A 25,971-nucleotide genomic window follows, 5' to 3' on the forward strand; every position below is an offset into this window, starting at 1 on the left:
GTACAACTAAGAGTGACACTTTTGAGGAACTGCAGCCTAGAGAGGAATGTCCTGGGAGAAAGCCATTTTGAAACCAGAACTTTGGAGCAGATGCCAGCCACGTGCCTTCCCAGCTAACAGAGGTTTCCTGGACACCACTGGCCATCCTCCAGTGAAGGTACCCGATTGCTGACATATTACCTTGGACACTTTATGGCCTTAAGACTGTAACTGTGTAACCAAATAAACCCCCTTTTATGAAAGCCAATCCATCTCTGGTGTTTTGCATTCCGGCAGCATTAGCAAACTAGAACAATGATCCATTTCAATTAAGGAAAACTCCAGGCAATTATAAATTTAACAAATATGGGGTGGGAGAAATTAGACTGTACTAAGATATACTGTAAGACAGTAACCTGAAACTAATAATTTCACAGTGTATGTTAGAAAAATCCAGGAAAATGAGATGTGGGCAGACATGAATCCATACCATTGCCCAGGGGAAATGCTGCTTTGCTCAAGACTGGATATGTTCTGGTGTGTTCATGGTTGCAATATAACAAACTCCTAAAAACCAGGTTTGTTCTAGAGCCAGTAATGTATAAATCAAAATAACTTTTGATTTCAAAGGAGAGATGTAAGATAAAATAATTAAACATCTAGAGTAAGCCATTATAAGGTTTAAATACTAGGAAAAGTTTTGGAATCAGAGTAATTTGTTAGGGGCTTCTTTGACCTTTCATTTATACTATAATACTTTATGAAAGAACTTTATTCCAGTATTATCTTTCTAAAAATTTCTACTGCTAAATTAGTCAAATAACTATTCAGATTTATTAACTGGTACCACTGTTCTTTCCTCCTAAAACTGTTTAATGATGAACAACTTTGTTAGAAAAAGCTTTCCAACCTTACTATAAATAAGTTATAATCCTGTGGCAATTTGCCAATACTCTACATACTACATTTAAAGAATTGTAATTATATCAATATTATAAGAGACCAGTCATATTCCACATATTTTGTTTATTTAATGTCAAATGGTCAACTTTAATAATTTTATCTCAGATAGACACACATACAATGATGCTTATTTAAATAGTTTTATAAAATCAAGGCATTTCATACCACCTGACACCCTGCTTTTAGTTCACTTTACCTGTTTTTCTATGTTTCGAAGAAGTAGTGTAGGGCTGCTTGGTGACATTTCAAAATCTTGTTCTGGTAAAGAATCTTGACTCTCTTGGGGGTGCTGAAGAGTCTCTGCAGTGTTTAACAAAGCTGCTTGGTCTGTAAATTGTATTTGTTTCTTCAAAATATCTTTTGGAAGTTGACATTCTTCTAAGACTACGATCCCCTGGATAAACAGCAATTAAAAAGTTGAAATGAAGGCAAATAGATTGCCAAATCACATTTAATATTACAATGCACTTGAAACCATTCTTCTTATTATCTCTTGGAAATCTGAAAACATACACTTGAAAGTACAGTTTAACTGTCAAGAATTGGCCAATTTAAAACAAGTGCAGCTAAACTAAGATATATGAGATATACGGCTGATGGGTAGGACTTGTAAAATATTATCATAACTTACATACATGCAGTTATTTTCCTCTTATTGATTTTATTTATTAGTATTAAAAGCATGGTACATTTAGAGTAAAGTTAAAGGCTTATTTTACTCAGAACATAGACGTTTCAGACTAAAATCCAGAACATTTCCTAATATAATCTTCTGATATTTTGGTCACTAGCTTATATTTCATTTCCATTTGCGTTTTATATTTGAGTACTCCAAATTTTTTATAAATTAAAATACAGAGCTTACTAACATCCAAACAATCATCTAACTCTATACTAACTCTTTTCAGGGCACTCTAAAGTGCCCTGTCCCTATTTGCTGTCAGTCATCAACCATGGACCAGATAGCACAACAGTGAAAAGTACTCTCCAAGCCAAAGTTCTTGCTAGCTACTTACAGGGCACCTGTGTTATTATTAAGGACAGAAATTCTCAACTTAATGAAGTACATTCTGAAATGTAAGTAACAAGGAAATGAATAGGAATCTGCCTGTCTCCCACACTCCCTCAGCCCCATCCACACATGCACACACTTATTCCTCAGACTTCTCCCTGACTCCCTAGGTTCCTCACTCCAACCATTCTAACCCTTAGGCCCTTAGAGCCAATGGAGACAGGAGAGAAGGGGAAAAAAGGAGTGCACAGACATGATCTTACTGGTTCATATTAAGATTTAATATGAACCATAAAACTTCTTCCCTTCATACCCCTTCTACCAATTCTTCTCTCTCCCAAGAATTATATATATGAACATATTTGAAAATGCTAATAAGCTCCTATAGGATAATTAGAAAGGTATTAAACTTCTAATGTGACTAAAATATTATCTTCTTCTACAAAAAATTAGACTAAAACATTAATGTAAGTGTATAGGATTTCAAGAATGGAATAACTTAAATGACTGCTATGGGCCAGCCTGTATCATGTAAAAGTCCTCTTTATAGTGAGGAAACTGCTTACAGATGAAAATATGTTATATGTGACTAGCTTTACTTTATAGTACATAATTGAGAGAATATATAACTGTAGAATGGACATGTTCAGTATGGTGTTAAACATGCATATTACTATTTTACATCAATATATTACACCACTGATGCTTGATAAAAGGAGTAAATGCATTACTTTTTATCTACCCTTAGAACAGTGCTAGCATGCTAACTTTTATGAAGAGTAGGAGATCCAATTGCTGATACCATTTCAATAGCTATTTTCCTGGAATGCACAAATATGACTGTCCAGAAATCTGAAAAAACATATTTAAAAGAAGTTATTGTTTTGTTTGATAGTTTAAAAATTAAATTAGACATGACAGATACAGTATCATCAATCTCAAAAGCTCTTGAAAGTATCTGAAATGTCCACTCAAAATTTCCATAGGTTTCTCATATATAACAGGCTTTCACAAGTACCAGCATGCAAAAGAAATACAAGTTTTCACCATATCAATTTAATTATAATTCCCTTTGGTCTGATTACAGTCTATACTATGGGCCAGTCTGTTTTGATTAGTCCGAGTTCATACCCTATTTGGAATACTGTTTCTATGGAAAAATCTATTCTGAGTTTCAAAAGCCCAGTTTCCAACCTTTAGAATACTCCTTTTTCATCAGTTGGGGTCTGCTAACCTTAGTTCAATGAAGAATGATATTTTAAAAATTCAACTAGGGAAAATAGTCATAGCCAACTTCACCACCCTCCCTTAAATGGTCACCCTGGATAAAACACTCATAGTGTGAGAAGAATATCTCATGATGATCTTCCATAGCCAACACAGAGAATACAGGGAAGAAGTTAAATTATTTGGGAACATTGCCAAAAGAATAAGTTTCTCTTCATAACCGTAAAAGAATAGTATAATGATAGATAAAACAAAGTAGAAAAAAAGATATGGACAAATTTTAAGATAAATGAATTGTGGTAACTGAGACAAGTGAAAACTGGTATAAGATGAAAGAAAATCAATTGAACCAGAGAAGACAACAGTTCTTGATAAAAATACTAAAAAGACTTTTCCCTTTTGAGGGTCCTCATAGAGGACATTGTTCAAAACCACAAACAACTGTTCAACAACATCTTTATTAGTCACATAAAGTCACCAAAGCTAATTCCAAACAAGAATTAAAAAAAAAAAAACACAAAATGTGTGTTTTTAAACACGCAAAATGGATCACTTAAAATGAGGAAAATCCCATTACTGGATAATAAAAGAAATCTAAGAGAGAGAATATTTGATATAAGACAGTCAGCCTCTCTCCCAAGAAATACTTGGGCGAAAGTGAGAGAAAGTTGTTTTAATGGAAAGCTGAAGCAAGGAAGAGAGGAAATATGGGAAGTAGTGCTGACAAAGCTGCTACAAGAACAAGGAAGGGATGATGATAATAACTGCTTTCTTCTCCTCTCTGAAAAACTTAAGCAAAATTTAGATGGCCTGGAATGTGGTAAAGGGGCAAATGACAGCTTAAAGACCTAAAACTTGTAGATCTACTATGTGTGTTTCCTGGCCTGAGGCACAAACTAGCACTTCAATAGGATATTTACAAAAAAGCATCTCCTTCCCTCTCATTTAACTGAGAAGGAAGGTTTTTTACCTCTTCCAAGATATACTAAACAAACAGTTCTGTCTCACTTAAGATAGTATCACTCCACCCTTCTCACTTATTTTTCTCACAACAGCTCAAGAACTTGTAATAACATAAAAGGTGCTGTTTTCCCTGTTCAGTATAATAATAAAGTAAACTGCACCTAAATTAACATAAAATCAAAAACTCATAAAATTTAGCTATTTTCTAACAGCAGAATCAAAGGATTTTTTGCTTAGTTTAGAAATCAGAGAGATATTAAGAAGAACATTTAAAAACTTCATTTCCCCTGCATTAATAATTTGAAAAGCTTACAGGGTTTTCTTGTGTTTAATATAGATCCTATAATATTTTATAAGCATCCAAGCTGTAAACTACTACACAAGAGAACATCCATGATGTTGAAGAATCTGTATTAGACACTAAGCTCTAACTGTATCAGACACTAAGCTCTTATTCAATCCACTCAGTCCCAGCTCTTACTCCAGCTATGAGATTGCAGGGGACATACAGGCAGCCTTAGGTCCTTTTTACGGATTAGAAAAGTAAAACTCACAGAGGCTGAATATCTTATGCAAGATTAAGAGCTAATCACAGGCAAAGTAGTTTAATATGGAAATTTCCTGAGTGAGAAACAATCTTTGTTTATCACATACCTATTTACTAATTCCAAGGACCTCTTTCCAATCAGTTCCTTTGATTATACAATATTGTACATACTCTGAACAAAGATGAATGTGAGTACGGTTGAAAGTAGAAGGCTAAGGGCATGTATGATACCAGAAGGAAAGATAGAAGATAAACACTGGGATTGTATAACTTAGCAAAACCTAGAGTGAGCAATGATGGTGATTAAATGTACAAATATAAGACTGTTTTTAAATGAGGGATGTATTGTGTCCCTCAAAATGCCATGTTCTTTAGTGTAATCTTGTGGGGACAGATGTATTATGTTGATTAGGTTGGAATTTTTGGATTAGGTTGTTTCCACGGTGATGTGACCCATCCAACTGTGGATAATACTTTGATTAGATTATTTCCATGGAGGTGTGGCCCCGCCCATTCAGCATGGGTCTTGATTAGTTAACTGGAGCCCTATAAAAGCTCAGACAGAAGGAGCTCGCTGCTAGAACCAAGAGAGACATTTTGGAGACAGTCATTGAAAGCAGACTTTTGCTGACACTTTGCTCCAGAGAAGCTAACAGAGGACAAAACACCCCAAGAGCAACATTTTGAAGAATACACAGGAGCTGAGACAGGAGCTGGAACACAACCCAGGATCAGCAGACACCAACCACATGCCTTCCCAGCTAACAAAGGTTGCCAAGATGCCGCTGGCCTTCCTTCTGTGAAGGTATACTCATGTTGAAGCTTTAATTTGGACATTTTCATGGACTTCATACTGTAAATCTGTAACCAAATAAGCCCCCTTTATAAAAGCCAATCCATTTCTGGTATTTTGCATAACACCCAGCACTAGCAAACCAGAACAAGGGAGAAAAAATGAATGTCAGCATTGCAAGGTGTTGAAAATTGGATGGTATAGGGGAAAAATGCAATCAATGCAAACTACAGTCTACAATTAATGGTAACATTGTAAGATGCTTCTATTAACTGTAACAAAGGCAATATACAAAGCTAAATGTCTATAAGAGGGGATATAAGGGAGTGAAATGGGATTCTTGATGGTGGTGGTGATGTTGTATGACCTTTTCATTGTATTTTATTTCTATTTTTCTTCTATCTTTTGTTTTATATTCTTCATTTTTTTCTCCTTTTCATCTTTCTTTGGGGAAGAGATGGAAATGTCCTCATATAAATTGTGGTGGTGAATGGTTAATTATGTGATTATAGTGGGAATCATTGATTGTTTACTTGGGGTAGATTGCACAGTGTGTGAGTCAAGTTGTTAAAAAAATAAACAGAGGAATACAAGTGCTGGAGAAAATGTGCAAAGAAGGATGTACCTGTTTCCTGTTGGTAGAGAAGCAGAATGGCACAGCCCAGCTGGAGGGCATTGTGGTGGTTCCACAGGAAGCCAACTATGGGGTTGCCATATGGCCCTGCAACCCCGTTATTGGGTATATACTTGGAAGAACCGAGAGCAGGGACATGAGTGAACATTGCACACTGGTGTTTATGGCAGCCATATTCCCAAATCACAATGGATGGAGGTGGTCTAAGGGCACATCAACTGATAAATGGAATGGGGAACTGTGGTGTATACATACAATGGAATATTGAGCAGCGACAAGAAGAAATGAAGTTGGAGGTCTACACCTAGGTGAATGGAACTTGACGTCAGTATGTTGAGTGTAATAAGCCAGAATCAAAAAGACAAACATTATAATGCCTCACTAATATGGACTAACTATAATGTGCAAACTTTGAGAATGGAATCTGAGAGCACAGGTTATCAAGGAAAGCCTTATGGTAAAGGTTCCTAGATTGTATGCTCTTACAGTAGTCACATCTATTCATGAGTTGTAGGGGTTATCTCTGAATTCTGAGATGCTGAGCCGTTTTTGTGTAATCTGGTCAGTCCCTATAACTTCGGGTTTCTCTGCGACACCTGAGACTCAGAGCCAGAGTTCAGAAGCTATGAATATCAGCATTACCCCATACAGCTAATGTTAAAAAAGCTGAAAAAGAGATCAGACTTCATTTAGAGATATGAACAAAACGGACTTGATTAGAACTAAGGTAAAACGGACTAAAGGGTAAAGGATGATATTGACAGTGTTTTAAAACCCGAACTTCTGTGTGAGACCAAAGGAAGACATGTTTACTTGATGCAAAATCTATACTTTCCGTAGCATGTTATATAATTTAACTTGTATGGTCAGTTCATTCAAACACCATAATTACATGGAACCTGAAATGGGGGTGAGATATGGTTGGTATGTACAGGTTACCATTGAAACCCTGATACATCCCAGAGTAATCTGGGCAGAGTAAGGAATATTTACACGGTCCTCTTGAGGGCCTGGGGAAAAATGTGGAAACTTTAAACATCCCCACCTTTGGAATTCCTGATATTCTTGCAAGCATTGGGAAAAAGACTGTAGTAGGCTAAGTCCTCGATCATGGGGCTTGCTTTTATGAAGCTTGTTACTGCAAAGGAGAGGCTAAGCCTACTTATAATTGTGCCTAAGAGTCAACCCCAGAGAACCTCTTTTGTTGCTCAGATGTGACCTGTTTCTCTGTAAGCCCACTAGGCAGGTAAACTCACTGCCCTCCCACTCTATGTGGGACATGACTCCCAGGGGTGTAAATCTCCCTGGCAACGTGGGACATGACTTCCGGCGATGAGCCTGGACTTGGCATCATGGGACTGAGAAAGCCTCCTGACCAAAAGGAGGAAGAGAATTAAACAAAATAAAGTTTCAGTGATTGAGAGATCTCATAGGGAGTCAAGAGGTCATTCTGGAGTTTATTCTTATGCAATATATATATATATATCTTTTTAGTTTTTAGTGTACTAGAATAGCTAGAAGGAAATATCTAAAACTCTTGAACTGCAATACAGTATCCTTGATTCTTGAAGACAACTGCATAACTACATAGCTTACATGGTGTGATTGTGTGATTGTGAAAACCTTGTGGCTCATACTCCCTGTGTATGGACAAATAAGTAGAAAAAAGGGGGACAAAAAGTAAATGAATAATGGGGGGGGAGGAGTATGAGATGTTTTGGGTATTCTTTTTTGCATTTATTTTTATTCTTATTTTTTTGGAGTAATAAAAATGTTAAACTGTGGTGATGAATGCACAACAATGTGATGATACTGTGAACAACTGTTCACTTTGGATGATTGTATGGTATGTGACTATGTCTCAATAAAATTGCTTTTAAAAACTATTACTAATTAGTTTAGATTTCGTTCCTTAAAATATTTTATTCCAGTAGCTGTTACATAATCATGTAATAAACCTTTTAAAAAGTTTAAGCAACAAGTGTATAGGAATGCTAAGAATGCAGAGAACACTAAAATATCTTTTTGCAAGTCAAAGCAATATGAGCTGGACTGCCCAGATTTAAATATAAAACTGATGACTAAGCTATCAGCTTAACTGAGAACTCAGAACCTACTTTCTTGTAAATTTCCAAACTTTTATACTTGAATCATTTTGAGAACTCTATTTGCTATAAAAATACTTACAATATTAAATCCTTTAAAGAAAATGATCAAATAGAAGAAATTATCTGGTGGTCTTGAAAAGAATAGGAAATCACTACAATTGATGTGCCATATGAATATAGAGTGAAAATCAGAAAAAGTAACAAACAGTAATTTAACATGAAACTTCCATTTTCACTTCTGAGTCTTTGTTAGTTAGCTCAATTCTCTATTAAGAATCACAAAAACACAATATTTGAAAAAAAGGAAAGCCAAAAATTTTCCAAATTTGATGAAAACTATAAACCCACAGACCCAAGAAACACAAAGAATACCAAACAGCATAAACACAAAGTAAAGTGTTCCAAAGCATATCACCATCAAGCTGCAGATAAACAGTAACAAAGGAAAATCTTAAAAGCAGAGGGAAAAAAGATATCACATAAGTACATACATATAAATACACCAACTTCTACTAGAAACTACGCAAGATAGAAAAAAAAAGAAATGACACTTGAAAAAATAAACCTGCCAACATAGTATTATAAACTTAGTGAACTATCTTTAAAATATAAAGGTTAAAAAAAAGACATTTTCAAACAACAAAAGCTAAGATAATATGTTGTCACCAGACTGATACTACAAGAAATGAAAAAAAGAATTTCATCACACTGAAGGATACTTAACAATGAGAAAGACTGAATACTTTCCTCCTAAGAATGGGAATCAAAAAAGGATATTTGTATTCCTTATTTCTATTTACACTGAAATGAAGGTTCCCCTAGGCTAGTAATAATGCAAGAAAAAGAAATAAAAGTTTCCAGAAAAAGTAAAACTCTCTTTATTCACAGATGACATAATCATGAAAGTCAAAAACTCTAATGAACCTATTTAAAAAGGTATTAGAACAAATAAGTGAGTTTACAAAGATCACAGGATACACAGTCAAATGAAAAGAAACCAACTGTATTTCCAAAGTCTAGCAATGAAGAATAGGCAAGAAAAATTAAATACCATTAATAACAACATTCCAAAACATAAAACACATAGAGAAATTCTATTTTAACAAAATATGTGTAAGACCTACAAAGTGAAGTCTACAAAACATTACTGAAAATATAAAAAGCTCTAAATAAGTGGAGAGAGAATCCATGACCACTTATTTAAAAACTCAATATTGTTAAAATGTCAGTTCTTTCCAAATTTAACAATAAATTCAATGCAATCTCAAAAAAAAAAAAAAAAATCCCAGGAGAAATTTTGTAGAAACTGAAAAGCTGCTGCTAAAATTAATATGCAAATGCAAAAGACCTAGAGTCACCAAAACAATTTTGGAGAAAAAGAACAAAGTGGGAAGGTGTATTATACCTGATCTTAAGGCTTATTATAAACCTCCATAATCAAGGCAGAAGTGTCTTTGGAATGAAGATATATATAAATAAATAGAATAGAGCAGTGAGTCCAGAAATGAAGGGGAAAAAAACCTATGCATATATGGCTAATTGATTTGTTACAAATATGCTAAGGTAATACAGTTAGGCAAAGACAGTCTTTTCAAGAAATGGTATTGAAACATTTGGCTATCCTTTTGGAAAATCCATCAGAAGTTCATCCATTGGAATGAAGTTTGATCCTTACACTTCAAACCATACACTCAAATTAACTCAAAATCGATCATGGACTTATAAGCAAAAGCCAAAACTATAAAACTTCCAGAATAAAACAAAAGAGAAAACAGTTACCTTTGAGTAGGCAAAGACTTCTTAGATGGGAAACAAAAAACATGAACAAAAAAATCCACAAAATATAAATAAACTGGATTTCATCAAAATTAAAGAAACTTAGCTCTTCGAAAGACAAGATTAAGGAAATGAAAAGGCAATCCACAGACTGAAAGAAAATATTCTCAGAGTATATGTGTCTGACAAATGACTTATATCCAGAATATATAAGAACATTTATAACTCAGTAAGGAGACAACCCAGTTAAAAATTGGGCATAAGATTTCAACAGACATTTCATAAAAGATATATGAATGCAATAAGATAATTAGGAGAGTCAAGTTAGGAACCCACTACTTAATAAATCAAGCCCTCAACTTAGGGTTGTAAACAGGATGCTGAGCCTGCCTATAATTATGCTGAGGAGGAGCCTCCAGGCAACCTTTTTGTTGCTCAGATGTGGCCTTTCTCTTTCTAATACCAACTCAGCAAATAAATTCATTGACCTCCCCCCGATGAGGGATATGACTCCCAGGAGAAAGAATCTCCCTGGTGATGTGGGACATGACTCCCAGGAATAAGTCTGGCCCTGGCATGAGGGATTGGGGGTGCCTGCTTGACCAAAAGGGGGAAAAAAAGAAAGGTAACAAGCTGAGGTCACAGTGGCTGGGAGATTCCAAATGAAGTCGAGAGGCTACTCTGGAGGTTTCTCTTACGCAGGCTCCAGCTAGACATCCCAGATGGCCACAGTATGCCATGACCTTACCAAAAGTAGTCCCCAAATACTTAGGTCTCTATCTGATATTCTATAAAAGATGCACCCACTGTTTTATCTTTCAGAAACTTAAATCCACTAGAGTGTTCCTAGATCAGACAAGTCCTAAAACCCAGAGGCAACAGCCTCGTTAAGATCAACTATCAGATGTGGCTCCCTTCCCCATACTGCTGACACTCCTTTTTAATATGAACAAGTTTGGGTGCTCACTGCATAGACACCCCTGAAGATGGACAAAGAGATTGAGAGGAAGGAGTAGCAACAAACAAGATAAGATTGAACAAAGGTCTATGAATAATGAATCTTATATATATATATGTATGTATGTATTTGGATGCTGGGATGTTGGAATGGCTGGAAGGAGGTAAATGACATGGTGGAACTATAGCCTATAGCATCCCTTGGGATTTGCTCTATAGTTGCTCGTTGAATTGTGCCTTGAAGGTCTTCACTCTTTCTATATACACCTTGTATTGCATAATAAGTAAAGAACTGAAATTGTGGAACTGTAACCCATAACAATGTTAGAAATTACCTATATGACTGCTTGCTGAGCTGTACATCAAGAGATGACAACTTTCTGTATGTATGTCATATTTTATAATAATGGAAATGGCTGAAGTTGTGGAACTATGATCCATGACATTTTTTGAGATTTGCTCTCTTAACTACTTATGAAATTGTACATTGAAAGTTATCACTGTTATGCATATATGTTCAAGTTCACAATAAAAAAATTCTGAAAAAAATCATTTATAAACAGAAAAAAAAAGGCCCATTAAAAAAAAAAAGATAATTAGGAGATTCTCACTATCATTAATCATCCGGGAAATGTACCCATTAAAACCATTATGAAATGATAAGTCACCAAGATAATGAACTGAGACACTCCAGGATTTGACTCCCCACCCTCCCCCCACACAGAAGTTGTAAACAAAAAGTAAAATCTGCCAAAACTATCTCAGAGCTCCAGAAAACAGTTAAAGGGTTGCTGTAATTGGGCGAGCACCAAATCAAGTAAATCCAACTTTAAAAAAGTAGAAAAACCTTGAGGTATCTTTGCTGGCCCTTCTCCCACATCACCCTGGTTTGGTGAGGAGCCAGCTCATGATGCCAGTGCAGGTCCCTGGTCCCAGTTCTGGAGGCAGCAGAGTAACCTTTCTGTACATTCTAGGGTACATGCATGTCTGTACCAATCTATCTGGTGGCAACCCAAAGACAGAATTAAGACACTCAGCATGGGCTCACCATACCAGAACTTGCCCTGTACACAGAAGCAGCTCACAGGCAACTAAAATACTGTAACAACAACAACAACAACAACAACAAAATCAAATTGCAGTTGCCAAAGGCAAAGAATTACCAGCTTTAAGACATACATTAGTACCCAGGCCCAGAAGGAAAGGGTATTCCTAGGAGAAAAGAGACATTCTGATCCATATCAATGGAGAAATTCCAAAGGCCACAAAAGCATGTACAGTAAAGTCTGGGGAAGATTGGGAAGACTCTACACTTTTGCCTTGGGTTGTTCTTTAGACTCATTATTAAGACCGGTTAACCTCTGAAGGAAAGAACTTGCACAGGCCAAACAGCAAACATCAAGAAAGGTATTTTTTTTTTCTCTCTCTCACTCTCTTGCTCACTCTCTGTTAGCTACTGGCAGTCAAGGAAATCTCATAAGATTAGCTGAATACAAGTTGCAAGAATGGACACTTCAGTGACTAAATTCCAATGATATAACATTAAAATATGAAAATGTCCAATGTGCAACATAAGGTTACAGGGCATTCAAAGAAACAGGTAATGAAGCCAAAGAAAAAAGAACATGATAAAGTGTTAGAAACAATCAATGAGGAAGACCAAACTTTGGACATACCAGATAAAGACATTTTTAAAATGCTCAAAAAACTAAAGGAAAATAGAGACAAAGAACTAAAGGAAATCAAGAAAATGACAGATGAACAAAAAAAATAATTTCAGTAAACAGACAGAAATCATGAAAGGAGCCAAACAGAAACACTAGAACTGAAAATCACAATAACTGAATAAAAAATTTCCTAGAAGGGTTCAACAGCAAATTGGAACTGGTAGAGGAAATAATCAGTGATGGTGAAGACAAGACATTTGAAATTATTTAATCTGAGGAGTAGAAAGAATGAAGAAAAGTGAACAGAGACTAAGAGACCAGTGAAACACCATCAAACATACCAATACATAAATTAAGAGAGCCCCATAAGCAGAAGAAAGAAAGGGGAAGAAAGAACAGTCAAAGAAATAATGGTTAAAAATTACCCAATTTTAATGAAAAACATGAATATACACATCCAGGATGTACAATGAACTCCATGCAAGATAAATTTAAAGAGAACCACGCCCAAACACATTTTAGTCAAACTGTCAAATGTCAAAGAAAAAGAGAATCCTGAAAGCCACAGGAGAGAAGCAATAAGTCATATGCAACGGAGCTTCAGTAAGTTGAATTGCTGATCAGAAATCATGGAGACAAGAATACAGTGGGAAAACATATTTAAAGTACTGAAAGAAAAATATGCCAACCAGAAGTTCTATATCTGGCAAAACTGTCTTTCAAAAATGGGGGAGTGATTATGATATTCCCAGATAAACAAAACCTGAGGAAGGTCTTCACCAGTAGACCAGCCCTACAAGAAATGCTAAAGGGAATTCTGCAGATTGAAAGTCAGGTGAAGGGTACATTTGTAGTGCAGGACAGGAAAGCACAGCTTTGGGGGACCATCAGAGAACCACTTGGCATCCTTCCAGATTCCCTCCCCAGGGCACTTTGGAGCCATTCTCCCCTTCATGAGTCTCTGGCCCTCTTTTGGTTGAGAAAAACTGAACTGGAAAGTCCTCTCCATTGTGCCCTCCTCCTAGAATTTGCAACCCAGGCAAAAGCATCCTGAGTCAACAAAAGGAGTGTAAGAAACTATAGAAACAGAAAGTATGGGACAAAGGCCTGCCAGCTTCAATCCCCTGGAAAGGGAGTTCTATCTACTGGGAAATACAGCAGACAACAGAACTCCTGTAAACAGGGGAACTCCAATACAAATAACAAGCAAAATCCCAGGACAAGACATAGGCTCAGAAAGAAAGGGATAACCCTGCACACTGCATTCACATTGGGCAGACATTCCTGATAGGAGGGCTGATGCTCAAGAAAGTCTGTCTTATCACCAGCTGGTTAAAAAATCAAGAAACAGGGAGAAACTAAGATGGCGGCTAGGTGAGACAGGACAAAGGAACACCTCCGTGAAAAACACTAGATAAGGACCAGAGAGTGACCCAGAATACCAGTTACAGCGATGAGCCAGCTGGACGAGATCTGCTAGTTCCCAGGGGCTAGCATTCTGAAACAAGTGAGCAAGCTGGCTGGAAGTCCCGCAGCCGCGCGGCGATCTGGAGAAGCCAGGGTTTGGCATCTGGAGACTGACAGGCTCTTTTAATTGAAAAAAAAAAAGGGAAAAACCCAGGAGCGGCTGCAGCTGTGAATGTGGGAACCACGCAGTAAAACACAGCAAGAGGGGGCTGGGCCGGCCTCTTGGTGTCTGGCCTGGAAGATAGCCTGCTGCAGATATCCCTAGGGCTGGGGGAACAGAGGGGAGAGCCGGAAGCTGAAAGAAACCCCTCAGCTAGCAGCTCGCTCCCGGGAGGGCTGGATAAACTCCTGCCCGGGGCCGTGCCCACAGCCCAGAGCCCCACCAGTTGTCCTGGAGCTGGGAAGGAGGAACTGTGCGAGGAGAGGGGGGTTGAGACGCCCTGTTCGGCCATCTTTGCGTCAGGCTGAGAGCACTGCTGCACGGCCGGGCAGCCCAGGGCTTCCCTTGAGGGACGGTGCACACTGGTGACGTACCACGGCATTCCCTCAGCAGAGGTCCTGGAGGATTGCGGCTGGGTGGGGGGACCCACTTGGAGAACCCAGGGACGCTACGCCAAGTCCGGTGGTTTGTGGAACACCAAGAGAGAGGGGCTGGGGCTGAAATGAAATGAAGGCTTGGACTCTTGCGGCGGCCTTGAATATCTGGGAACTGGGGGGATTTGAATATTGAGGCTGTCCTTCCTCCCTGGCCACCCATAAAAGCGCCCCGCATTCAGGGTGGATGGCTCCAGCAACACACCCAGGCTGAGTTCTCCAGCTGGACCCCACAAGAATCATTTACCCACACACCACGGGGACAAGGTGGAGAAGTGACTTGAGAGGTATAGGTGACTCACAGACGCCATCTGCTGGTTAGTTAGAGAAAGTGTACATCACCAAACTGTGTTTCTGAAAAATTAGATGGGTTTTTTTTTACAACTAGAAAGAACCCTGTCAAGCAGAGCAAATGCCAAGAGGCCAAAAACAACAGAAAATCTCAATGCATATGATAAAACCAGACAATATGGAGAATCGAACTCCAAACACACAAATCAAGTTATCAGAAGAAACAAAGTACCTCGCAGAATTAATCAAAGAAATACAATCGAGGAATGAAAACATGGCAAAGGATTTAAAGGACATCAAGAAGACCATGGCCCAGGATATAAGTGACATAAAGAAGACCCTAGAAGAGGATAAAGAAGACATTGCAAAAGTAAATAAAAAAATAGAAGATCTTATGGAAATTAAAGAAACTGTTGGCCAAATTAAGATGACTCTGGATATTCACAATACAAGACTAGAGGAAGCCGAACAACATCTCAGTGTCCTAGAAGACCACAGAACAGAAAATGAAAGAACAAAAGAAAGAATGGAGAAAAAAATCAAAAAAATCACAATGGATCTCAGGGATACGACAGATAAAATAAAACATCCAGTCTTAAGACTCATTGGTGTCCCAGAAAAGGAAGAGAAGGGTAAAGGTCTAGAAAGAACATTCAAAGAAATTGTTGGGGAAAACTTCCCAAACCTTCTACACAATATAAATACACAAAGCATAAATGCCCAGCGAACTCCAAATAGAATAAATCCAAATAAACCCACTCCGAGACCATATTCTGATCAGACTCTCAAATACTGAAGAGAAGGAGCAAGTTCTGAAAGCAGCAAGAGAAAAGCAATTCACCACATACAAAGGAAACAACATAAGACTAAGTTGTGACTACTCAGCGGCCACCATGGAGGTGAGAAGGCAGTGGCATGACATATTTAAAATTCTGAGAGAGAAAAATTTCCAACCAAGAATACTTTATCTGACAAAACTCTCCTTCAAATTTGAGGGAGAGCTTAAATTTTTCACAGACAAACAGATGCTGAGAGACTTTGCCAATAAAAGACCTGCCCTACTTCAGATTCTAAAGGGAGCCCTACCAACAGAGAAACAACAGAAAGGAGAAAGAGATATAGAGAATTTTAACAGGCATATATAGTACCTTACATCCCAAAGCACCAGGACACTCATTTTTCTCTAGTGATCACAGATCTTTCTCCAGAAGGGACCATAAGCTGGGACATAAAACAAGCCTCAAGAAATTTAAAAAAAATAAAAATAAAAATAAAATTGATTATACTCAAAGCACATTCTCCAACCACAATGAAATACAAATAGAAGTCAATAATTTTTGAACTGTAACTCCACTATTTACTTCCTACATGATATAAATTACAAAAACTCTAATGACAAATCAGTGGTTTTGAACTCAATGTAAAATATGTGATTTTAGACAACTACATAAAGGTGGGGGAATGGAGGAGTATAGGAACATAGTTTACATGTCCTACTGAAGTGAAAGTGGTATCAAAGAAAAACAAGATTGATATGGATTTAAGAGGTTAATTTTAACCCCCACAGCAAACATAAAGAAATTATCAGAGAATATAACCATAGAGATAAAATGTAGAGTTTGGGTTAAGAGAAATGGGGGAAGGAGCAATGGGGAATTGAGAAATGAGGGTGGAGTTGCTGTTTGAGGTGAAGGGAAACTTCTAGTAATGGACGGTGGGAAAGACCATTACAACATTCTAAAGGTGATTAATCCCACTAATGGAAGGCTAGGGAGGGGGTGGAATGGGAAGATTTAGGCTGTATATATGTTTCCACAACTGAAAAAAAAAAAAAAAAGAGACAGTCTAAATAGATGATGATTGAATGCCAAGGATGAACTTGGATGGGACTGGAGGATAGAGGACAGGTGGTTCAAAGGGACACAGTTGAGACATAAGGTAAAGGAAATATAGAATATAAGCTTTGTATCATTGTTGAATCTCTTGTACTTCTTAGCTGTGCTTAATGGGATTGCATAAAAGAATGCTCTTGTTCATGGAAGTGCATACGTGAATTTTAGTGTATGCTCAAGGGTGTGTGTGCAGCTAGCTCTCATATGTTCAGAAGACAGAGCAATAGGTGATGGATGCTAGGGAGGGAGGGAGGGAAAGAATAGCGATGTGACAGCATGTTGAGGTTGGAGGATTGAGCTATCGGGGGAGGGGGGTCAGGGTATGATGAAATTCTTTGTATGGGGTTAGTATTGTTTTTGCAACTGTTCCTATAACTTTGAATTTATTTCAAAATAAAAATTTAAAAAAAATCAAGAAACAGACATTTCAGGGAATAAATCTCAAAGTTAACATTTCAAAGGATGTAACAAAAGAGTAAATGAAACACAAAGAAACAAGATGTGACGGCTCGTGCAAAGGGAAAGGATAAATATCTGGAAAACATGAACAAAGAAGATGAGAATGAGATCATACTGAAGCCTTTAAAAAAAAAAGATCTTAAAAATGCCTATGGAGATGAAGAAAAATACAGAGAAAGAACTAAAGGATATAAGAAAAACAATGAAGAAGCAATGCAAAGTCTTAGTAAAGAGATGGAAATTTTAATAAGGTAGCAAACAGAATTCCTGGACTTGAATGTTACAATAACTAAAATGAAAAATGCTCAGTTGGGTTTCAAGAACAGATTGGAACTGGCAGAAGAAAGAATCAGTGAACTTGAAGACAAGATACTTAAATGAGCAGACTGAGGAGCAGGAAGGAAAAAGAAAATCAAAAGTAAAAACAGACAAATGCACCTCTGGAACACCATATGCACCAATATATGCACTATGGGAATACCAGAGGGAGAAGATAGAAAGTAGCAGAAGGAACGTTCAAAGAAATAATGACAGAGAACTTCCCAAACTTAGCAAAAGATGTAAAAATGTGCATCCAAGAAGCCCAGAGACACCAACGAGGATAAATATGAAGAAAAATACACTCCCTCATAAACTTATCACACTCTCAAATGCAAAGGACAAGGAGAGAGTTCTGAAAGCTTTAATAGAAAAGCAACGTGTTACGTGCAAGTGAGACAAAATTACATTGAGTGCCAATTTCTCATCAGAAATCAGGAAGGCAAGAAGGCAGTGGATTGAAATACTTCAATTCCTAAAAGAAAACAACTGCCAGCCCAAAATTAAAATCTGGCAAAACTTTCTTTCAAAAATGAGGGAGAGATGAAGACATTCTCAGATAAATACAAGCTAAGAGAGTTTATCACCACTAGACCTGCCCTACAAGAAATGCTAAAGGGAGTTCTTCAGAAAGAAAGGAAAGGACACTAGACAGTAGTTCAAAGCAGCATAAAGAAATAAAAATTAGCAGTAAAGATAATAACCATTTGGGTAATTATAAATGCCAGTATTATTGTAGCGTATTGTTTGGTATGTAACTCCACTTCTTACTTCCTACAGGTATGAAATGAAAAGGCATAAAAAGTAATTATAAACAAGGAAGAAAAATGTTGAAGGGACAGAGAGATCTAAGAAATGCATGTGTGCATGCTATTGAAATTACATTGGTATCAGACCAAATATGATTGTTACATATTTAGTATACTAAATTTAAACTCCATGGTAACCACAAAGAAAATAGATAGAAAATACATCCAGATAGAAATGAGAAGGTACTCAATATGATACAACATAAAAAATCAAATAAATATAAAAGAAGGCATTATCGGAAGTGAGGAAAAAAGGGTATCAGACATATGAAGGTTAAATAGCAAAATGGCAGAAGAAAGTTCTGTAAAATCAGTAGTGACTTTAAATGCAAATGGATTAAACTCTCCAGTCAAAAGGCAGAGACTGGAAGAATGGATTAAAAAAGCCATGACCCAACTGTATATGGTCTGCAAAAGACTCATACTAAATTCAAAGATACAAGTAGGTTGAGGGTGAAAGGTTAGAAAAAAATAAACCATGCAAGTTAGTAATCAAAAGAGAGCTGGGGGCCTTGCAGACACCACCGCCCACAGCTGCAGTCGCCCACCTCAGCCATGGTCAACTCTACCATGTTCTTCAACATCACCATCAATAGCAAGCCTTTGACCACGTCTCCTTTGAGCTGTTTACAGACAAAGTTCCAAAGACAACAGAAAATTGTCATGCTCTGAGCACTGGGGAGAAAGGATTTGGTTATAAGGGTTTCTACTTTCACAGAATTATTTCAGGGTTTATGTGCCAGGGTGGTGACTTCGCATACCATAATGGCACTGGTGGCAAGTCCATCTATAGGGAGAAGTTTGATGATGAGAACTTCATCCTGATGCATACAGGTCCTGGCATCTTGTCCATGGCCAATGCTGGACCCAACACAAATGGTTCCCAGTTTTTCATCTGCACTGCTAAGACTGAGTGGTTGGATGGCAAGCATATGGTCTTTGGCAAGGTGAAAGAGGGCATGAATATTGTAGAAGCCATGGAGCACTTTGGGTCCAGGAATGGCAAGATCAGCAAGATCACCATTGCTGACTGTGGACAAGTCTAAGAAATCTGATTTGTGTTTTGTCTTAACCACCAGACCATTCCTTCTATAGCTCAGGAGAGCATCCCAATTCCCCTGGTCGGCGATCAGTATCCCATCATCTTTGTGCCCTCACTGCATTTTTCTGGGTTCTACATTATCCTCCTACTTCCAAGTCTAGCTGGACTGCAGAGTTAAGTTTATGATTATGAAATAAAAACTTAAACCAAAAAAAGAGAGACAGAGAGAGAGCTGGGATGGCTATTCCAATACAGGATAAAATAGACTTTAAGTCAAAAATATTTATGAGGACAAAATGATAAAGGGGACAAATCAACAGGAAGATGTAACAATTACAAATATATATATACCTAACAGCAGAGCCACAAAATGTATGAAGGAAATACTGACAGATTTGAAGAGAGAAATGGACAGTCCTATACTAATGGTAGGAGACTTTAATACACCACTCTCAATAATAGATAGAACATCTACTCAGAGGTTCAATAAGGAAGTACAAGACTCAAACGATACTCTAAGTAGACCTAACAGACATATACAGAATACTTCACTCAACAAAATCAAAAAACACATCCTTCTCAAATGCACATGGATCATTCAGCAGGATAGAAAATATGTAGATCTCAACCCAAGTCTTAATAATTTAAAAAATACTGAAATCATACAATGTATATTATCCAACCACAACAGAATGAAGCTAGAAATCAAAAACAGGGGGAAATGGAAAATTCACAAATATGTGAAAATAAAGTACACTCTTAAACTACCAATGGATTAAAAAGGAAATAAGAATCAAAATTAGGAAATACCTTGATGTGAATGAAAATGAAAATGCAACATACCAAAACTTACAGGATACAGTGAAGGCAGTGCTGAGAGGGAAATTTATAGCTTTAAATGCTGCCATTGAAAAGAAGAAAGACTTCAAATCAGAGACCTAACCTCAAAACCAGAAGAACTAGAAAAAGAACAGCGAACTAAACCCAAACCAAACAGAAAGAAGGAAATAACAAAGATTAGAGTGGAGAGAAATGAAGTAGAAAAAAAAGAGAGAGAATGAGCAAAATCAAAAGTTGGTTCTTTGAAAACATCAACAACATCAGAAGGCTTCAGCTAGACTGGCAAGGAAAAGGAGAGGAAAGAAATAATGAAAATAAAAAATGAAAAGGGGTATATTGCCATCAGCTTCACTGAAATAAAAAGGACTGTAAGAGGATACTATGAACAACGGCATGCCATTAAATTAGATAACCTAGATGAAACAGATGAATCTCAGAAACACACAAACTACCTACATTGACTCTAGAAGAAACAGAAGGTCTCAACAAACCAATAACTAGTAAAGAGATTGAATCTGTAATCAAAACCCCCCAAAAAGAGCCCAGGAACAGATGGCTTCATAGGGCAATTCTACAAACTATTCCAAGAAGACTTAACTCCAATTTTGCTCAAAGTCTTCCAAAAAATTGGAGAAGAGGGACCACTCCCTAATTTATTTTATGAGGCTAACCTCACCCTTATACCAAAGCCAGATAAACATACCACAAGACAACCACAGACCAAAGTCTCTTATGAATATAGATGGAAAAATCCTCAACAAAATATTAGCAAACTGAATCCAACAACATATTAAAAAATATTATACACGTGATCAAATGAGATTTATCCCCAGTATGTGAGGTTGGTTCAACACAGAAAAATCAATTAATGTAATACATCATATTAACAGAATGAAGGAAAAAAAAATACGATCATCTCAATTGATGCAGAAAAGGCATTTGAAAAAATCCAGCACCCCTTCATGATAAAAACACTTAAAACACTAGGAATAGAAGAAAACTTCCTCAACACGATAAAGGCATATATGAAAAAGCCACAGCTAACATCGTCCTTAAAGGTGAAAGACTGAAAGCTTCCTAAGTTCAGAGACAAGACAAGGATGCCCACTATCACCACCATTATGCAACATTATACTGGAAGTTCTGGGCAACACAATTAGGCAAGAAAAAGAAATAAAAGGCATCCAAGTTGGAAAAGAACTAGCAAAACTCTCCCTATTTGCGGATGATACGATCATATATACATGAAAAATCCTGAAAAATCCACAATAAAGCTCCAGAGCTAATAACTGAATTCAACAAAGTGGCAGGGTACAAGAGCAACACCCAAAAATTAGTAGTGTTTCCATACACAAGGAATGAACAATCAGAAAAATAAAGAAAAAACTTCCATTCACAATAGTAACTAAAAGAATCAAATATCTACAAATAACTCTAACCAAGGGTGTAAATGACTTATACACAGAAACTACAAAATATTGCTAAAAGAAATCAAGGAAAACATAAATAAATGGAATAGCATTCCATGTTCATGGACTAAAAAACTAAATATGGTTAAGATGTCAATACTACTCTAAGCAATTTACAGATTCAATGCAATCCCAATCAAAATTCCAACAATGCTCTTTGCAGAAACAGAAAAGTCAATCATCAAATTTATAAGGAAGAGTAAGGAGTTCCAAATAGCTAAAGCCATCTTGAAAAAGAAGAATGAAGTTGGAGGACTCACACTTCCTGATATTAAAACTTAGTGCAACTCCACAGTAATCAAAAGAGCCTTATACTGGCACAAAGACAGATGTATAGACCAATGGAATTGAATTGAGAGTTCAGAAATCAATCCTCACATTTATGGCCAACTGATTTTTGACCAAGTAGCAAAGACGACTCAATTGGGAAAGAAGAGTCACTTCAAAAAACAATGCTGGGAAAACTGGATCTCCATTTGCAAAAAAAAAAAAAAAAAAAAAAAAAAAACGAAGGAGGACCTCTACTTCACACATATTTAAAAATCAACTCAAAATGGATCAAAGACCTTAATACAAGAGCTAGAACTATCAAATTCCTAGAAGAAAATGTAGAGAAACATCTTCAGGACCTAGTGTAAGACAACAGCTTCTTAGGCTTTACACCCAAAGCACAAGCAATAAAGAAAAAATGCATAAATGGGAACTCATCAAAACCAAAAACTTTTGTACCTCAAAGGAATTTATCATAAAAGTAAAAATGACACAATGTGAGAAAATATTTGGAAACTTCATATCCAAAAAGCATTAAATATCCAGAATATATAAAGAAATCCTTCAACTTAACAAAAAGACAAAAGAACCCAATTTAAAAATGGGCAAAACACTTGAGCAGACATCTCTCCGAAGAAGATACACAAATGGCCAGATAGCACATGAAAAGATGCTCAACATCATTAGCCATCAAGGAAATAAAAATCAAAACCACAATAAGATACCATTTCACACCCATTAGAATGGCTACTATTTTTTAAAAATGTGAAATAACAAGTGTTGGAGAGGATGCTAAGAAATAGGAACACTCATTCATTGCTGGTAGCAATGTACAATGGTACAAATGCTATGGAAAACAGTTTGGTGGTTCCTCAGAAAACTAAGTATAGAGCTACCATATGACCTGGAAATTCCATTACTAGGTATACACCCAAAAGAATTTAAAGAAGGAAGTTGAACAAACATTTGCACACTGATGTTCACAGCAGCATTATTCACAATTGCCAAAAGGTAGAAGCAACCCAAGAGGCCATCAACCAATGAACAGAGAAATAAAATGTGGTATATATATACGATGGAATATTATTCAGCCGAAAAAAGTAATGAAGTCTTGCTGCCATGTGACAACATGGATAAACTCTGAAGAAATCATGCTGAATGAAATAAGCCAGACACAAAGGGACAAATATTATGTGACCTCACTGATTTGAAATAATTAGCATAAGCAAAATCACAGAGTCAGAATCTAGAATATAGGGAGTTGCCAGGGGATGGGGTGGAGATAAGGAATGGGAAATTGAGACTTTAAACTGTACAATATTCCTATTTAAAATGAATGAAAGGTTTAGGTAATGGATGATGGTGATGGTAGAAGAACATTGTGAACACAATTAACAGCACTGAAATATATATCTGAATGTGATTAAAAGGGGAAATGTTAGATTGTATGTATGCTAACAGAATAAAATTTTTTAAAAATCCATGTACCTACACTACACAAACAGGGAACCTTAACTGAAGCCATGGACTTTAATTAATAGTACAATTATAAACATGTCCTATCATCAATTGTAACAAATGTTCCACATCAAGGCAAGGTGTTGGTTGTGGGATGGTGTACGGGAATCCTGTGTTTTATGCATGATTGCTCTGAAAACCCACAACTCCTCTAATAAAAAATTTAAAAAAAACTACAATGTGATACCACCTCACACCCACTAGAATTGCTATTATTTTAAAAAAAAAAGGAAAATAAGTTCTGATCAGGCTGATCAGGATACAGAGAAATAGGAACATGTGTACATTGCTGGTGGGAATATAAAATGGTACAGACCCTGTGGAAAACAATTTTCCAATTCCTCAAAAAGTTAAACGTTAAACATAGAATTACCATATGACCTGGCAATCCCCTCCTAGGTTATACCCAAAGGAATCGAAAACAAAGACTCAAACAGATACTTGCACACCAATGTTCAGAGCAACATTTTTCAGAATAGCAAAAGGTAGAAGCAACAATCAACAGATGAACAGATAAACTGTGGTATATACATACAATAAAATATTGTTCAGTCAAGAAAAAGAATGAAGTTCTGATACATGCAACAACATTGATGAACCCTGAAGACATCACATTGAGTGAAAAAAGCCAGACACAAAAGGGCAGATACTGTATGATCCTGCTTATTTGAAACAACTGGAGTATACTAATAAATTCAGAGATAGAAAACAGAGGTTACCAGGAGTGGAGGGGAGAACGAACGGGGATTTAAAGCATAACAGGTACATGTTTTCAGTAATGGATGGTGGTGACAGTAGTGCAAGACTGTGAATGGAATTAATACCACTAAATTGTATACGTGAAAGTAGTTAAAATGGGAAATTTTATGTTGTATATGTTACCACAATAAATATTAAAAAGCAAAGCATACAAAAAACCCTAACGTGAACTATGGAGTTAGTTGATAATATAATTCTAATATTGATTCATCAACTGTAACAAACGTACCATACTAATGCAAAATGTTAATAACAGGGACAACTGTGTGTGGGGGGGGTAACTTTTGGGAATTCTGTATTTGCTGTACAATTTCTCTGTAAACCTACAACTGTTCTCAAAAAGTCTGTTTAAAAAAAGCATAATAGTTGCAGGCTTTCTGTTTGGGGTGATGGAAAAACCTTGGTAGTAAACAATGTGATGATAATACAACATTGTGAATGTGATTAATCCCAATGAACTATATGCTTGGGAGTGACTGAGATGGGATATTTTAGGTTATATATGTTGCCAAAATTAATGAGAGGAAGAGACTAAAGAGACAATGACAATTAATTTAAATACATGATCCTAGACCGGATCTGATAATTGAAGAGAAAATGCCCAAAAGAACATTATTTGGGAAAATGAAAATTGTAATATAAAGGAAATCCTTTATATCAATGTTAAATTTCTTGAACTTGATAACGCTAGTTAATGCTGATACCTAAGTGAATATCCTTGTCCTCACAAAACATATATGGAAGTACTAAGTGTTAAAGAAGCATAAATTTTAGAAGACAGAGAAAGAGAGACAGATGATGATGATGATGGTGATGGTGGTGGTGGTAGTGGTGGTGGTGGTGAAAGAGACAGAGAAAGAAGGGAGGCAGGAAAGAAGGGAGGAGTGGAAGGAAGGCAGGAAGGGAGGGACAGAGGGAGGGAGGGGGTGGGAGGAAGAGAAGGGGGAAAGGAGGGAGAAGAAGAAGGAGGAAGAGAGAGAGAAAATGTGGCAAAATGTTAAAAGTTGGTAAATCTGGTTATCTGCGTAGGAGCTATATTGGAGTTCTCTGCATTGTTTTTATAATATTTTTGCACATTTCCTATAAGTTTGAAATTATTTCAAAATAAAATGTTACCAAAAAAAAAAAAAAAACATTATGAGATACCACTACACATCTGTAAGAAAAAAAAAAATTTAAAAGACTGACAATATCAAGGGTCTGCAAGGATATGTCAACAAATAGAATCATCACAACTTGCTGGTAGAAGTATATAATGATTCAACCACTTTATAAAACAAATCGGTAGTTTCTTAAAAATTCAAACATTATCATATTACCCACTAATTCCACGTAAGAAATTTATCCAATTATAATAAAAATATATACCTACACAAAAACTTATACAAAAATATTCATAGCATTCTTATTCATAGTTACTCAAAACTGGAAACAACCCAAATGTACATCAACAGATGAAGTGACATTCAAATTGAGAACTGAGCTACAAAAAAGAATGAAATATTAATGTATGCAAAAAAAAAAGAATGAATCTCAAAAGTTTGATGCTACATGCAAGGAAAAGAGTACATACTATAGTCCCTTCATATAAAACTGGAAAAAAGACAAATTTAATTT

General features: G+C 36.5%; 1 protein-coding gene and 1 pseudogene across 7 annotated transcripts in view; one reads left to right on the plus strand and one right to left on the minus strand.

Moving 5' to 3' along the window:
- KANSL1L (KAT8 regulatory NSL complex subunit 1 like) overlaps positions 1 to 25,971 on the minus strand; it is a 177,034-nt gene that overhangs the window by 100,288 nt on the left and 50,775 nt on the right. For all 7 annotated transcript variants that reach the window (XM_037850289.1, XM_037850283.1, XM_037850287.1 and 4 more), the window contains one exon: positions 1,139 to 1,336. In XM_037850289.1, the coding sequence (XP_037706217.1) occupies positions 1,139 to 1,336 (198 nt within the window). The remainder of the gene's footprint in view (positions 1 to 1,138; positions 1,337 to 25,971) is intronic.
- On the plus strand, positions 19,012 to 19,502 carry LOC119544762 (annotated as a pseudogene).

The sequence above is a fragment of the Choloepus didactylus genome, chromosome 9 (assembly GCF_015220235.1).
Source record: "Choloepus didactylus isolate mChoDid1 chromosome 9, mChoDid1.pri, whole genome shotgun sequence".
In the NCBI taxonomy this organism is placed as follows: Eukaryota; Metazoa; Chordata; class Mammalia; order Pilosa; family Megalonychidae; genus Choloepus; species Choloepus didactylus.